The following is a 15601-nucleotide window of genomic DNA, read 5'->3' as shown; positions in this document are numbered from 1 at the left end:
TCTCATTAGTTGTTTCTCAGGACAGGTTGGAAGCATATCAAGGAGGAGACACAGACTCTTTTCCAATTAAACAATCAGTTTTATGTACTATAATTTAACTGAAAAAATGCTGTTGGATTGTTTTATATATACACATATCTATATATATATGTATTAAAAAGTACGGAAGAAACTTCTGCTTTTAATTAAACATTTACTGGTACAGTATGTCCAGCTTTTCTCCAACCATTTTACAGGCTGAGAGACTTTGCAGACTTACAGCTTTCTACACCTCAGTGAACAGCTGCTGAATAAAAAGGCTTTGTGATCCGCTTGAATGAAACACTTCCAGCCCACCACAATCAGCTTTATTTATTTTCCTCCTTTTTTCCTGTCCTATTCACTACCTCTTCTCCTTCTCACAGTGCTGCCATACTCTGGAATAGAATGACTCCCTGTGGAGAATATTTTGATGAGCTAAAATGAAAGCCTGCTCTCCCACGCTGTCAGGGAGCTATACCTGTGGTGCTCTCTGAGCTGAGTTGTACCCATCAAGGAAGTTTCATTCATGGTTTCATTTAAAAAGTAAAAAAATAATTAAAAAAAAAAAAGTTGATATTTTGCTTTGGGAAAAATTCCAGTTTGCAAATGTTATCTGCAAAATGTGATAAAATATATATATATATATATATATATATATATATAATGCTGGTGTAATTCTGTTAATCAAGGGACCTTTTCCAAAGAGCTTTTTTTGAAGAACTTACCCATTATTTTTGTTTCTATGCAACTGAGATTCTTTCACTTGCCTTAAAAATACTTTTTCTCCTTAAAATTCCTTAGATTAAGTTTCCATTATGTTCTGCAGTTTTCTATTGCATGTCCATTTAACTGTTTCCCTCTGTGACTTGAATACTAGTCATTTAATACTTTTATATTCTTCATAGCCCCAAAACAGGCAAAAGGCAAAATAGGAGAATTATCAGAACTGCTCTGAGGACACAGTGTCCATATAGTTTGAGAACCTTTTCAGAATCTAAATCCTAAAGTGAGTGCTTTGGCTGGGTTTAGATAGAAAACATAAGATCTATATAGTGCACTCTTTCCATTATCTGGGGAAAGGCCACTGTCTGTCAAAGAAGGTTTCGTCTTCTTCTGTAGTGCCTAAATATTGTCTAGTTAATGAAAATACAAATGCTATTAAAAAAAAAAAATTTAAACGGATTGGCCATTTAGAATTTTACTAAATATTTTGCTTTTATTATTTAATGCAACTATCTTCTCAATTCATACATTTATAAATACTTGTGAAATTCTATCTTGTAGCAACAGAAAATGAACTCCAGGGCAAAGCTCAAGAATGCTATCAGCAAAAGTGAGCTATTGGGAACTTATGTCTTGCAGACAGTAAATACAAGCACACTGGAAGTTGAAGATAAGGATACATCTTCACAGTGTACTGCAACACTGTCAAAGAAAACTGGGCACCAGAAGCACAAAGGTACTGCGTGTCCAGTGGAGTTTGCCATTTGTGCCACTCCAGAACAGAAGATAATATGGTTGTAAAATTTGTGCATTTGTGTAGCTTCCAAAAATGTTCTTCAGAAAAGCTCCATGAGAACCATGCAGGCACTAGGCAAACAGTTTGCCAGAAAATTGTTTTCATGGAGTTGCTTTGATTCCTGGTGTATGCCTCTCAATAACCTAAATAATTCCCCACTGAGACAACTTTGTACAGCTCCTAGTGGTTCTGCCAGACATAAAACTCTCTTTTGGCGAACGTGGTAGAGCTGCCTGCCTAGAGACTAGAAGGGGCTTTCAATAGGCCCAAGGGTCCCGCTGGTCCCTGTTCAAGTCTCGGCTACCTTCATGTGCAAGGCACACAGGTAATATGTTTACTCCTGACCCAAGAAGAGCTCTCTGATTTCAGCCAATGAGCTGGGAAGAGCAGGAGGGCAACAAAATGTCTTCAGTGGTAACCAGGTGCAACTGGTAAAAAGGGAACTTAGCATTAATACATCATAAAATTGTAAAATTGATGTAAGGCTATTGTTTTAATTTCAGTTCTGAGGAAGTGTGATGAATATATAGCTGTAATATGATCTAATTTTTTTTAAAAAAACAACCCTTGATAAAAATACATTCATTCCTATAAAAAAATAACACACACCATTGCTGATATGGTTACTAATAACTCTTAACTATTATAGATTGATGCATGATGGTACTTTCGATTCTGAAATCACTCGGTGCAGAAAAGGAGAAATTGAAGGAGACTAGTAATAAATCATAATATGGTGCTAAGGTACTTGAGTTATCCCATTTTTTAAATGGCTACATTTTATTATTACTAGTTTGAATCATCTGTGAGTATGCTCCTTTGGAACAAATTTTCTTGCTTATGTAAAGGAAAAAGTAAGAGGAATATCTTATAGCATGGAGTTTGCTGCCTTACTGAATAAATGTTCAGGCTCTACTTTCTGTGGTAGGCTTTGATTCCAGCTGCTCACATGTATTTGGTCCATGCAAAATTCTTTTTTTTGCCTTTTTTTTTTTCCCCTAAAGGTAGCAAGTAAAGCTTAGAAATGTATTGACAAACCAAAGAAGTTTGCTAGACAGCAGCAGTAGCTGCTCACTTTTGTTTTGTCTAAAGTCTGTTTTGGGAATGTCAAAAGTATTTTTGGAAAATACTTCATTTCACAAGTGAATAGAAATCCTGTTGGGGAGTAGCAAACACATTTCTAATCAAATCTTGTTCTAAACTAATAAGACTGTGCTGGAGGAGGAGTTAAAATTAAATATCTGAGGTCAAAAATCTTTTGAAATGCACTTTATAGCAATATTTTATAGCAGGCATACAGCCTGCAATAATGTATAGCTGGCATACAGCCTGCAGGTACACACTTATTTAGGTGTTGCTTAGTGCAGGCAGACTGTGAAAATCCTCACCTGTTCATGGCAAACAGAAAAAAAAAGAGCACTAATCAGACCTCTGTGTTGCATTTATCAGAAAAGGCATGAACTTCATGCTTGTTCAGCTCGATCTCTAGTGTAATAGGCAATACCATGAAGAGTAGTGATTTTTGATCTATTTGATTTCTAGGAACTGACAAAGATCAGCAGCCTGTAGCAAATAAACCTCTACTCAGACTTAGCTCACCAGCCACATTTACTAGTTTTCAGTTGTTAACCTAGAAGCTGCAGGATGGTTTTCCACGACAGAATGTAAGTCTCTTGAATGTCTGTGCTTTCTAGCATGAAATGCAATGTTATTTATTTCTAAAAAGAAAGGAGGAAAGTGTTCCAATTAATCTGTTGTTTGGGGTGGGTGTTGGTTTGTTTTTTGTTGCTTTTTGTTGGTGGTGGTGGTGGTTTTTAGTGTTCAGTATCAGTGCATCCTTTTTATACCTACTGCAAAGAAATAAATGTGGCTTTTATCCACATACAGAGTAGCATGGACGGTGGAGAAAGTGTGAAAAGGGACTTGATTATAGGAACAGATCCAACAGCACTGGAAATTTAATTTTTCCATACATCATCCAAATATTTCTGACTCTTTCCAAATCAACTTGTTACACAATCTGTGTATATTAGAATCTTTTATTTTTCAACGCTGACAGCTGGTCAGGTCTATGTATTGTTAGCAGAAGTTAATGACTGTGCACACCACTGTAGTGACAAAACTTTAAAATTAGAGGGTATAAGGTTTGATATATTAATTCTTGAATTAATTCAAGTCTTGAACTCCATAAAGGGTGTTGTGTTTGTTCTTGATATTCTAAATAAATGCTCTTCAATTTTGATTTTGGATAAAAAGGTGTGTTATACCGGAAACACGTATAGGCATATGGTAAAATAAAAGTCAAAGAATATTGACTAACCTGTTGTAACAAGAAGTCTGTCTCTATTTCCAGACCCTTACAGGACAGTAAAAGGTGACAGGTGAACCTGCTGTGTATTCAGCAACTACTTAAATGGCACTGTGCTTAGAAACCTAAATATTAGAATCCAGAGGTGAACGGGTTCTACTGAAGTAAATGGAAGTTCCACTTTACAAAGATGCATCTAGCATCTTTGCATGCATATGCAACTTAACAGATTTTTATGTAAAAGATTAAAAAAGATATGAAAGTGACTGAGGTTTAAGTATGATTAATTACAATTAAAGTGTTTGAAAATGTCAATATTGTTAAGAATGTTGCAAGTTATAATGGAGAGAAAAATTCTGTTTTAACTAAATAAAAGCTCAAAATCTAATACACATCTCTTTAAGATGGAGTTAATCCTTTTAAATCTCATACTCAGAGTCCCATAAGTCCCATAGAATGGTTAAGATTTTTTTTTCCCTTGAGTACAAAAATCCTAATGAGGTTAAATAGATTTACCTCATGCTCTTCTTACAGTCCTGGGATTGTCAAGAGAATGGATACATTTTACAGTAGACTTTTTTTTTTTTTCTGTAACAGTGTTTGGCATGAGTGAAGTTAAACCTCATTTTTAATGTAGGCTACACATGGTTTTCAATCTTTTTTTCACTGTATGATAGCAAGACACAGAAAATAGCAAAAAATTAGTCAGCTGTCTTGGTAATTTGATACCAATAACAAAACTAAAGGTTGCAGTTAAATATTTATTCTCATCATAGCTCCTACAGCTAAAACAGAATAAATGATATAAAATAAAGCTGTCCTTGTTGATGTTAATTATTGCATTTCCTGACTTTTCTTAGATGACAGGCTGTGATAGGAAATATTTATGTTCTAGAACTGCTGTAAGTTTTACTGATTTAAGATAGTTACAGGGAAGAACAGACAATTCAGAATAAATATATTATGACTTCCTAACAAAGTATGACATATGCTCACCTTTTTTTCACTGTTTTCAGGCCTTTTTTTTCCTTCTTTGAAAAACACCATTATAGAGAGGAAAGTTTTTGAAACCTAATGAAAAGAAAAAGAATAGCATAAGAAAACAACAAAAATAATTTAAAGAAAAAATCTGTAATCTTTAAAAATACTAGGAAAATTTAGAAGACATTTTAGTACATAGCAGTGGTTCATGTTGAGTGCAGAATAGCTTCCCAGAGCATTCAAATTCTGATTTTATCAGGAGCTGGCAACAATATTTTGTGTTTAATGCAACTCACAGCTCTAAGCTGAGGGTTCAGGAGTGCTGGGCCCATTCTCCCTAACATGTCTGGAAGAACCAAGTACCAGCCCAACCAAAGTGCATTATAATCCTCAAAATGCAATTATAATGCAATATAATCCTTGAAAAATAGTATCATATATAATGCATCATAATTGTTATCACACAATTTTGTGAAACTTTCTGCATCCAAATATTGCTAAATATATAATTTAGAGTATTTCAGAGCTGATCAAATTCTGGATAATAAGAGGAGCAGTTGCATTTAAGATGAATAAAAATACATACATGGGTGCTTACATTTACGCTTCCAATTATGAAGTGAGCTGACAAAGCTGCGTGAGAAAGATCCTCCCTTACTACAATTTTTGTGTAAATTATGGAAATTTAAAATTAGTTAATAAATGTCTGCTTCAGACAGTTTTATTTCTGATAAATATGTGATGTTAATCGAGAGTATTTGTAATAACATGTGTAATCAAAACATGTATTTTCCCTCTTCAAATACACAGATAGACATCAACACAAATGGAAAAAGATATTGCAAAAGAAAAAAGGAAAAGTTGCTGTGCATTTTTTGTCTATATCTTAGTGTGATAAGCTATTGATCATTTAAATCATGTTATAAAACATACTGCTTAATACTACAAATGATTTATTTACTTTAACAGTCTAATTGAATAAACTGTTAAGAAAGGTGTTAAATTTCCTTCAGAATCACTGAGACACTTTTTTTCTAAAACTAGAAAGTTATCTTTTTGAGAAAGCATAAGGTAAGAAGAAATATGTCAGCTAATACTAGTAATTTATATTAGTTATTTTATCTAATTCTACTTGCTAACAATGTGGGTAACATGGAGGTAGTAAATAACATTCTCTAGAAAGTTGCCTTGAATAACTTTTGTTATTTCCTTTGTATTTTCTAGCTTGACCATTAAGTTATTAGAAACTTATTATATATTTGTCCTATGGTCACCCAGATGCTCTCCTGGTTCTCATCACTCTTTATGCGTTTGACTGTAAACAGGGATTAGAAAAGAGTAAAACAAGGTGTTACAGGACAAAGCAGAAAGGAGGATACTCTTGCTTGGAGGAGTGCCCTACTAAGCCCTGCAGACCCACTGCTAGCTCTTCTTAGCCCTCAAAACTTGAGCTGTTTCTGTACAGGAAGGAGCCCAGCTGCAAGGGGAAAGGTGGAAAGGGCATGGGGAAAATTGGGTGTGTCTGAAGTTGTCTGCAGGAAGTGAGCCGGGGTCTTCCATTTCCTGGCTGATTTGGTAGGTAGGAAACAGTATGAAACAACTGTGGTAGAAGAAACAGAATTTCATATGCCAATGAAAAGCCTAGTCCAGCTTAATGTTTTGAACACCACTGTGACTCTCTAGCCTCAGGCTGGGATCCTTCATATTGCATGTCAAAGGGAGAGTGGCCACCCTGACCCCACATGCACTAGGATGTCACATCCCAACATGGCATACCAATGGAGATGCATCTAGCCCAAGACAGTTCCACAGGAATGTGTGAATATTTGAAATGTCTTTTGAGTTGTCTTACTTCCACCTTAAATAATGCAGTCTGAGAACTTGATGTATAGTTTCTACTCCTGAGGTCTACAGTTTAAAAGAATTTTTTTAGAATTTTTTTGGAACTAACCCCTAATGTCAGACTTACAGATCTGTTTAGGGGATTAACTTCTACGGAACATTTAGGCTTTAAAGGAAATAAGTCTTCTGCTTATGCTGGGGAATATTCTCTGAGTCAGTGTCAGCAGGTGTAAATAAATACCATGGATTTGAACTTTTACATTGCTCAATATCACAGAAGGTTTAGAGGAACATCCTTGAGTCCCAGATGGTTACAACACCCAGGGGAAAAAAAAAAAAAATCTGATACTGAGATCAGTCCTCTGTTTCTTTGTTTGTTTGTTTTGTTTTGTTTGTTTGTTTTTGTCAGGTTTCTTATTTGAATTTTTCAAGAGTAAGCTACCATCTACTTATGATCAAAATAAGACCTGAATAGCAGGTGGATGGTTTGGTTGTGCATCATAATTAAAACTAGTTATTTCTGAGGGTGATTATAAAACTTTAGGTGCCTGATAGAAAATAGAAAATGTAAAATTCCCTGGGAAAATACCTGGGAATTTTGGACAGGTTGCATCAGAAAGAGTTAAGTGTTGGACCACCCTGCCTAAAGTGGGAGTTTGGAAAAGTCCAGGTTCTTCTATTCCTTGGTGGGTCCAGTCCTTGAAGCAGACTGTTTCCTCCCAGGAACACTGTTTTACCCTAAGATGCACATTCAAGGAAGATGAAAAGATAAGCAGACTAGGCAGTATCATGAACATATTACAGAGTCAGAGACACTCTTTAAGTTATAGGGACATATTTGAGACAAAAGAAAGGTATAGTAACAGGAGGCAGTTTGCAGTATGTTGCTGTTCTAACTTTGACCTTCTTTCATAGACAGTGGGTTTGGTGTTCTCCCTTGTGATCCAGATTCTGGTGACTATGTCTCCCACATTCGGAAGTCCCAGCAAAGACAGATTTCAAATTTTTTTTCTCTGATACAAGTTTAAGCTCTTTTAAGACTTACTATTACTATTAATCAAAACGGTACTAAAAGTACTGAAAATGAAATTTTAACATGGGGCTTAAATAGCTACTTTTTTCACACAGCATAAAACATGAACACAAAACATACATTTTTATTATTAGGGAGGAGAAGACTTGTTTTCCTTTTCTTAAAATTTCATAGGTTCATTTCCCTGTTACACAGAAAGTAGTTATCCAGTGATTCAAGACTCAGTTGTTTAATGAAAACATACTTTATTATGTTTGTTGCCTTTGAGGAAAGTTTCTAAGGCTTTAAAACAACAAAAAAGACAAAACTATCTTACAGTTCAAATAGTATTCTGACCTTGTTGCTGTCCATATTTGTGTCATGTTATTTCCTTGATTTTTTTTCCCTTTTAACTTATTGAGCAGGCAATACAGAATGAAATACCACAGTAACCGTTTAAAATAATATTTCCAAATTATAGTTGATTAAGTTTACACAAAAAGAACTAAAATTTTCCCAAAGAAAATGGGAAATCTATGGAAAATCCTGAAAAGAAACACAAATAAACAATAGTTTTTATTATTTTACACTGGAAAGCCAATTTACATAATCTAAACTGTGTCACAGCAAACATTCTTTTTCTAGGTCCCATTCTGTCAGACTCATAAAACATATAAAGAGTTTTAATATCACATTTCAAATGACACTTTTGGATATTTTCTTTTGTGTGTGTGTGTGCATACTTTACTAAACTGATGAGGTTTAGTTGATTTCTTTCTTTTTGGTTTTCGTTTTTATCAGTCTCATGTTCAGCTGCTGTTCACTGATATTACAATGGTACAAAAATGAAGCTGTTGTTTTGGGTTTGTTTTTTGAAAGAAAAATAATATATTGTTATTATGCTATGTGTGATGTGATTTTCCCTGTGGACTATCTTGGTACAAGTAATATGTCTATGGAATTTGAATTAAACCAGATTAAATACCTGCAAAGATGTGAAGTAGATATTTTTTTTTCTTTCTCAAATCTCAAAAATAATTATTTTTTAAAAAATGCATGCAGACAAGCTAAAAGCAACAGGGGAGGCAAGAAATAAGGACAGTAACAGAAATAATCAAAGCAATCTGGTATTATAGATACTTAACCTCCACCTCTCCCCTCTTTTTACCCTCAGTAAAGTAGGGATGTATTTTGAATGTCTCTACAAGCAGTGAAACAATGCCAACTTCTTGGCTTATGTATATTTCTGTATTAGGATTCCAACTGAGATCTTCAATGTAATCAAATTCATTACATCATCATTTTGGCATTTTAATATAAATGGAATCATCAAATAAACAACCCAATGTTACAGGGTTTTTCTTGTAATGCTGTGCACAACTTAGAATTATCTGATATGACATATGATAACTCAGGAAATAAATCAGCTTATTAATAGTACAGTTCTATGTGTCCTCATCAACTTCACATGCAAGCATTTATATATCTGAAAACCTTCAATAAGTGAAAGCAAAAATATATACCTTGTAATGTGTATGTGTTCTTGTTCAGGAGTACACAAAACCAAAATGACATGTTTTCTAATGATATTGTAATGACATTGTAAAAGAATTTAAATCTTCAATGCCAGGTCGAAGGACTCTTTGGTTTAATTTTTTAGAGTTTTAGCTGAAGCATAGGATAACTGTACAACACTATTGTCACTCAAATAGTTCAGACAAGCCTTGTGTCCTCATTATTGTCCAAAGAACCTAGACTTGTATTTTCCTTTGTGCGTGAGGAAAGCTTTCAATTTGCAGAGAGCTACACAAATGTGCTTTTCACTGTCAGGCTGTTGATGCTCCTTCTTAGCCAACCAAGTAGAACTGGTTTGTAGCAGACTAATAATGCCTTCCCCCAACCCCTTTCTAAATAATAATAATAATAATAATAATAAAATAACAAATAAGTCACTTTTACTAATGCTACAAGAGAAAAGGGGGATCAGACATAGGTGGGCCAGGAGGCATACAGTTTGTAGAACACAGACACATCTGATTATCAGCCGTCATGGTAGCACTTTCATCTACTGGGATTCCATCCTCAGTAATGCAGCAGATTTGTAAAAGGCCATAAGATGCATAGATCTTAATTCTCAGGTCTGCCTTCTAGTGCTGTTTGTTTGAGGATTTTTTGTTTCTTTGTTTGTCTGTTCAGTTTCTGTGTGGTTTATTCTGTAGGTTTCAGCAGAATATATACATATGCACATATAAAACCACACATGTATTGTTTTGTAAATGTTCCCAATCACGCCTTTTCTGCTTTGCATCATTTATTCATGTATCTTACATAATATCATTTATTTTTTGTGCAACTAAAGCTTATAATAAATTATTATTAAATATAACTTGACAGTGACAGAGTCTTCATGTTTTGCTTTCTTCTGGGCATTAGAGAGAGAAAAGAAAAAAAAAAGGTGTGTGTGTGCGTGTGGACTAGGGGCTATATTTCTATTCCATCCCCAAACAGTGAGTGCTGAAATAATTGTGCTACGTGCAAGAAGCCTGTAAAACCACACAGCTGTCAGATAGAAAGCTTCTGTTCGTACTTTTAAATCTAGGTTCAAGGATCCCTGATATATTTGCTTTTGCCAGCTGAATAGTACTGTTTGCCCAGCAGCATGATAACACATCCTTTGCAGAAAATAATGGATATTTATTATTCCATAAAGCTCTCAATTTGATATTTGAAAGTCATGGATACAGAGAAGATAGAGTATATTTTCATTTTCACCTTTTCACATAGATTTTTCAGACATTTATTTCTCAGACCAAATTAATGTTATGGAAACATATTCACCTCTGTTCTGTATGTTAGAGTTGTTCTAAAATTATTATAAGTACACTTACTGGGTAAAAAATAAATAAATAAATTTTAGAAATACAAAAAATCTTCACTTGAACTTATGAATCAAAAGATACATTGATGCTGCAGACTGTCATGTAATACAGATGCATCCAGGCTGGCTCAGGGACCAATGCTGTCCAGCCAGGGCAGCCTGGGCAGTGCTTACTATGGTGACTTGAATTTTCTGCAGCCCACCAGTGCAAAGCAAAGCAAATCCAACATGCAAATTTGTTGCCTGAATTTGGTTATTTCAGCTGTAAGAAGTAAGCTAATGGTCTTTCCTCAGGTTTATGCAGTTGATGTAAATCTCCTCTGTCTGCTTGGGTGATGATTCTTCGCCTCTTCTTCCTATGTTCCATGGGGTATGAAAATTATATTTTTCATAACCATTAACGCTCTAGAAGAACAAAAAAAAAATAAGTTGAAGAACTTTTCTGAAAAAGATGTGACAAAAAAAAAAAAAGAAAAAAGAAATTTATTTTACACTGATTTATTATTGGGAAATATTCAGCCATCAACCTTTTTTTTTTTTTTTTTGGTGGGGGGGTCTCTTGTTTTCTAGGGATAAATTTTAGATTCAAGTCATATAAAAAAAAGAAGTTGTACTTTGAAATTTCACAGCTATTCCACATCAGATGCCTGGTAAAGTATCAGTATCAATGGAATGCCTCCTTCTCTTCATGTGCACACTTCACATACTGAAATAGTTATCTATGTCAGTCTTAAAACATGAATTCTCTATAGATATGGACCATGCTAAGAATTTGTCATGTAATTAATGTGATGGTGCCTTGGTTAATCGTCATTGTTTCGGAAGATGCTTTCTGAAGAAAATGGGTAGTCCCTAAGCTAAGGTTACCCTAGAAAGAGCTTCATTCTGATGTGAACAGTAACCAAAGGGGCAGAATGAGAGAAATTGAAATGTTAGGAGGTCAAAGGGCTTTATGAGTCCATATCTACAGTGGACCTGTATGCAGAGTCATACAGCAGTGCTGTCTGAGGGAAATAGATGGAAAGCTAGAGTCACACCACTGTGAGGAAAGGTCCATTTCCCTAAGGATATTACTACTTCATACCATGACTGAGGGTATGAAGATACAAGGCAGAAGCAGAAGAGTTGGATCCTGCCTTACCACTTGTAAATTTCAGGCCTTGAATAAGATCATTGAGGGAAAAAGAGTCACAGAGCTTCAAGAAATTGATTGTTAAAGTAGAAAAAGAAAGGAGAAACACTCAAACAGTTGTCCCAACAAATTACAATGAAGTTGAATAGGTAAAGACAAAGGGTATGACAGGATTCAATTTTTTGCTTCCATTTTACAAGTAATTACTTGAGAAGAAAAAAAAAAAAAAAAGATACTGCCAATACACAAATAGTATAAAAGATAGCAAAACCAAAAGAGCTACATGGAACACATCTCTTAATATAATTAGATGCGTTTTAAAAAAATGCATTAAGCGTTTAAAAAAATGATAATTAAGGGATATATCCCTTATTTAAAAGTTATATCAAGCATCAGATACTGAAGAGAAAGATGTTAAGAAATATACAAAATACAGAATGTGAGTAAACTCCAGATGATCTTACCTTGGTCTGAGTAGAGTACAAAGGGTTTAATAAGGCCTCTGTTATTCTCTTTCTCTTCTTTCTGGTGGCACACATTTTGTTTATTAGAAACATAATGGAGGGAACTGCACCATGAATGATAGTATAGACCAAACTATCTAATTCCAGCATACAAGAGATAACGGTGGTATAGCTTACTTGTCCACTGAAACCAATAAAATCCAAGTAGCCTTTCCTCTGAACTGCAGACCATAACATGCATGAGACTAGCACTGTTTTGTAAAGGCCTGGACACAGATAAAAAGACCTTCTTATTCAGTGATAACTTGCCAACAAATTCCAGAAACTTGATATATTGTAATGGGGGAAGAAATATATATATATTTTTTTCTACTCGGTATTTCTTTCCATTGGAAGCAGAGATTCTGGATCAGACAACTACTATATATTTGGTATACAGTAGATATAAAATGCTAGAAGATGTAGAAACATCAAGATGTCATATGTTGTTTATGCATAAAACACAAACAGCCTATGCATAAGCCTATGTGATTCTTGACAAATCACCCTTGGCATGATGTTTCAGTTAATACCAATGTAGGCATTTAGCTGACTAAGGAACTTCGGTAAGCTGTAGGGTTTTTTTGATGTTGTTGTTTTATTATTATTTTTTAGTGTGGAAAAAAAAAAAAAAGTCACCTCTTTCATAGGCTGAAGAATTGATTAGTTTTTTTTTTTATTTAAAATTTTAAAAGGAAAATTAAATTTTCAAAACTAGCTTTTTCTTTTATTTTTTTCCCAATAGCCTCTGAAGAAGATAGTAGAGAATGAGCTGTTAACACCTTCATACATTCATGCCTCTGTATCAAGCAAATTGATTTTTTACTCACTTTTTGTCATAAGCAGTGGTGATGCAGAAAATCAGTAGGAAAACTAACAGTAAAACAGCAGCAGATATTCCTCCAGCTATGTAGATAATAAACCATTTGTGATCCCAAGTTGCTAAAATAGAATTGTAATAAATATTATTAGTATTTTGTATAAATCATTATGAAGTTGCCATGACAGAAAAGTTGAAAATCAACAATTATGTAGACACATGGGAGCTCAAGATCAATATTCAGAATTCACAACCATTTTGTCATTTTTAAAATGCCATTGTTATGCTGAGCTAACACAGAAGTTGTGACTGGAACCAAAAGTGAGTGAACACAGCACAGCAGTATGAAAAAAATAAATAAAAAAAAAAATGTTTAACCACAGAACTTCAACAGCTTTTTGCAGCCCACCACAGTGTACAACTTCCTGCTTTTCTGTAGCATCTCTGCACTAGATGTCTTCAGACTTGAGAGTAATAGCACAGAAAGCAAATAATCACAAATAGCATGTAATAGGCACTACTGTATATAGTGTATTTGTGGCTAGCAGTAGCAGCTTCTACAGTACAAATCTTAGCCAGATGGTCTTACCAACTTCTGGCAATCTCAAATGACCCTATGTGATAGCAATGTCTTGATGAGGTAAGCATCAAATGTGACTCTGTTCAGTTACCTACTGAAAAAGAAATATTTCCTGTATATTCTTCAGTTTCTCAACATGTAAGAATAAAACAAAACAAGAGATATAAAAAGATGAGGATGCTCTGGGGTGGAAAAAGAATTAAAAAAAATGGGAACTTCAGTAAAAAGAAGTCATAGAGGTGCCTCTTCTATTACTTACTACAAGTGACAGTGATCTTATCTTACAGCCACAAAGTTGTTTTGTGTGTTTCAGATAAAAAATAGCAATTTATTGGTAGAGCAGGAACTAGAAAATAACCTTAAGCTCATTCCTCTTTAATGTTCTAGACACTTTAGAGAGGAAGATAGTTGCTGAAGATGAAACCACAGCTGCCCCAAAGAGCATTCAGTCTGGATAAACAAGAAAATTATGTGCTCTGTTTATAGGCACATAAAAATAGATAGATAGATAGATAGATAGATAGATAGATAGATAGATAGATAGAAACCAGTATCACTAATAACAATAATCTCAGCTAACCAGCTGATGAGCAATCACAAATTGGCTGTTCTCCTGGATCAAAAAGGTTCACTGCTTCTTATCTGTCTGTCCTGAACACCAGTTAAAACTAGTTCAGGTATGCTTGTTTAATAATTAGTTGCTCATTGGAAAAGATAACAAAAAATACTGATTACAGAAAAGTCTTATCCTTGAATTCTAACATTTTTTTTTGCTGAAAAGTTAAAAGAAAGAAAATTCTCTCAGAAGTTTACAAACTGAAGATACGTGACACAATAGAGAAGGCTGACTGATAACAAACTGATCTTTTGTATTGTAACCACACATAAAGTCACTTTATTCCCAACATGTTTTCAGTTGCTACACCCTTGAAATGACAGGCTAGTGCATGTGGATGTGTCCAACTTTGAAAAAAATATATTATGTATCTTTTCTAAATGTTTGGCTACCCACCACAGATAAGCTTTACCTGTGCCAGTGAGTACTTATAGAAATAGGGAGAAAACACTAAGTAACAACACAGAAATTTTAAAATTTTAGCTACTTTGTTAAAAATTCTGTGTTTAATTATCATCTAGGGTGGGTGAATTTGGATAGTTCTGGACGTCAGCAGCATCCCATCCAGCTGCCTAAGCATTCCAGACCTTATTTTTCTTTTCGTGACATTTCACCTTCAGTTTTATCAGGTCAAGATAATGATCTCTGAGTGAATGAGCTTGAGAGCTGGGATTATCAGCTGTCAGTTAAATTTGGATGAGAAAAATCATTAGTTTTTTTAGAAGCAATAACAACTCAAAGTCCTTTTGCCTTTTCTCATCTGAAGTGAGTAAAGCTTTCCTGAGGCTTTTGTTTTGTTTTGTTTTGTTTTTGTTTGTTTGTTTGTTTTAACTGTACAAAACCTATTGTAATTACTTTCTTTAACATAACATTCAAGATTTTGCAGAAACATGTCAGAGGCTTTTTATGTGTCTCTTCAGTTCTCATGTTCTCATCAAAGGTGATATGCTGAAAGGAGTACAATTTCTATTAAGTATTAGACAATATCCCACCCCCAGCTGCCACACCTAGCTTTGTAGCCTGGCATTTGCTCTGCAAGATTGTGAAACTTTTCTGAGTGAAGGTTTTCAACCTCCAGTGCCCTGACTTTGGTTTTGAGGAGGAAGCATTGATGGGGCAGAGTTACTTGTTCCAACAAGAGATATGAACTGCATTGAAGATCTTCATGTAGCCTGTCACATGCCTTGCTGGTCTGGCATGTAAGCTATGCTAACTAAACATCACTGAAATAATTTTGCCCACAAGTGAAAGGCATTCATGCTTGGAGAAAAGTGCTTCATTGAGAGACCCACAGACACAGATTTATATCTTGCGTTAATACAGGAAGAATTCAGGAAGGAAGAAAGAAGCTAATTTCACTCCTACCTTGATTCTCCTCACACCTTACTT

General features: G+C 34.6%; 1 protein-coding gene across 1 annotated transcript in view; it reads right to left on the bottom strand.

Moving 5' to 3' along the window:
* Window positions 1–699: 699 nt before the first annotated feature.
* The window catches only part of CD226 (CD226 molecule), a 50267-nt gene continuing 35365 nt past the window's right edge, over window positions 700–15601 (bottom strand). The window contains exons 5-7 of the mRNA XM_035550604.2: window positions 13027–13138; window positions 12158–12218; window positions 700–10966 (exon numbers count right to left, since the gene is read on the bottom strand). Coding sequence (XP_035406497.2) covers window positions 10838–10966; window positions 12158–12218; window positions 13027–13138 — 302 coding nt within the window. The 3' untranslated portion in view covers window positions 700–10837. The remainder of the gene's footprint in view (window positions 10967–12157; window positions 12219–13026; window positions 13139–15601) is intronic.

Source organism: Cygnus atratus, chromosome 2, assembly GCF_013377495.2.
Source record: "Cygnus atratus isolate AKBS03 ecotype Queensland, Australia chromosome 2, CAtr_DNAZoo_HiC_assembly, whole genome shotgun sequence".
Taxonomy (NCBI): domain Eukaryota; kingdom Metazoa; phylum Chordata; class Aves; order Anseriformes; family Anatidae; genus Cygnus; species Cygnus atratus.
Note: the sequence above shows the minus strand (reverse complement) of the source record. Positions and strands in the feature narration are given on the sequence as shown.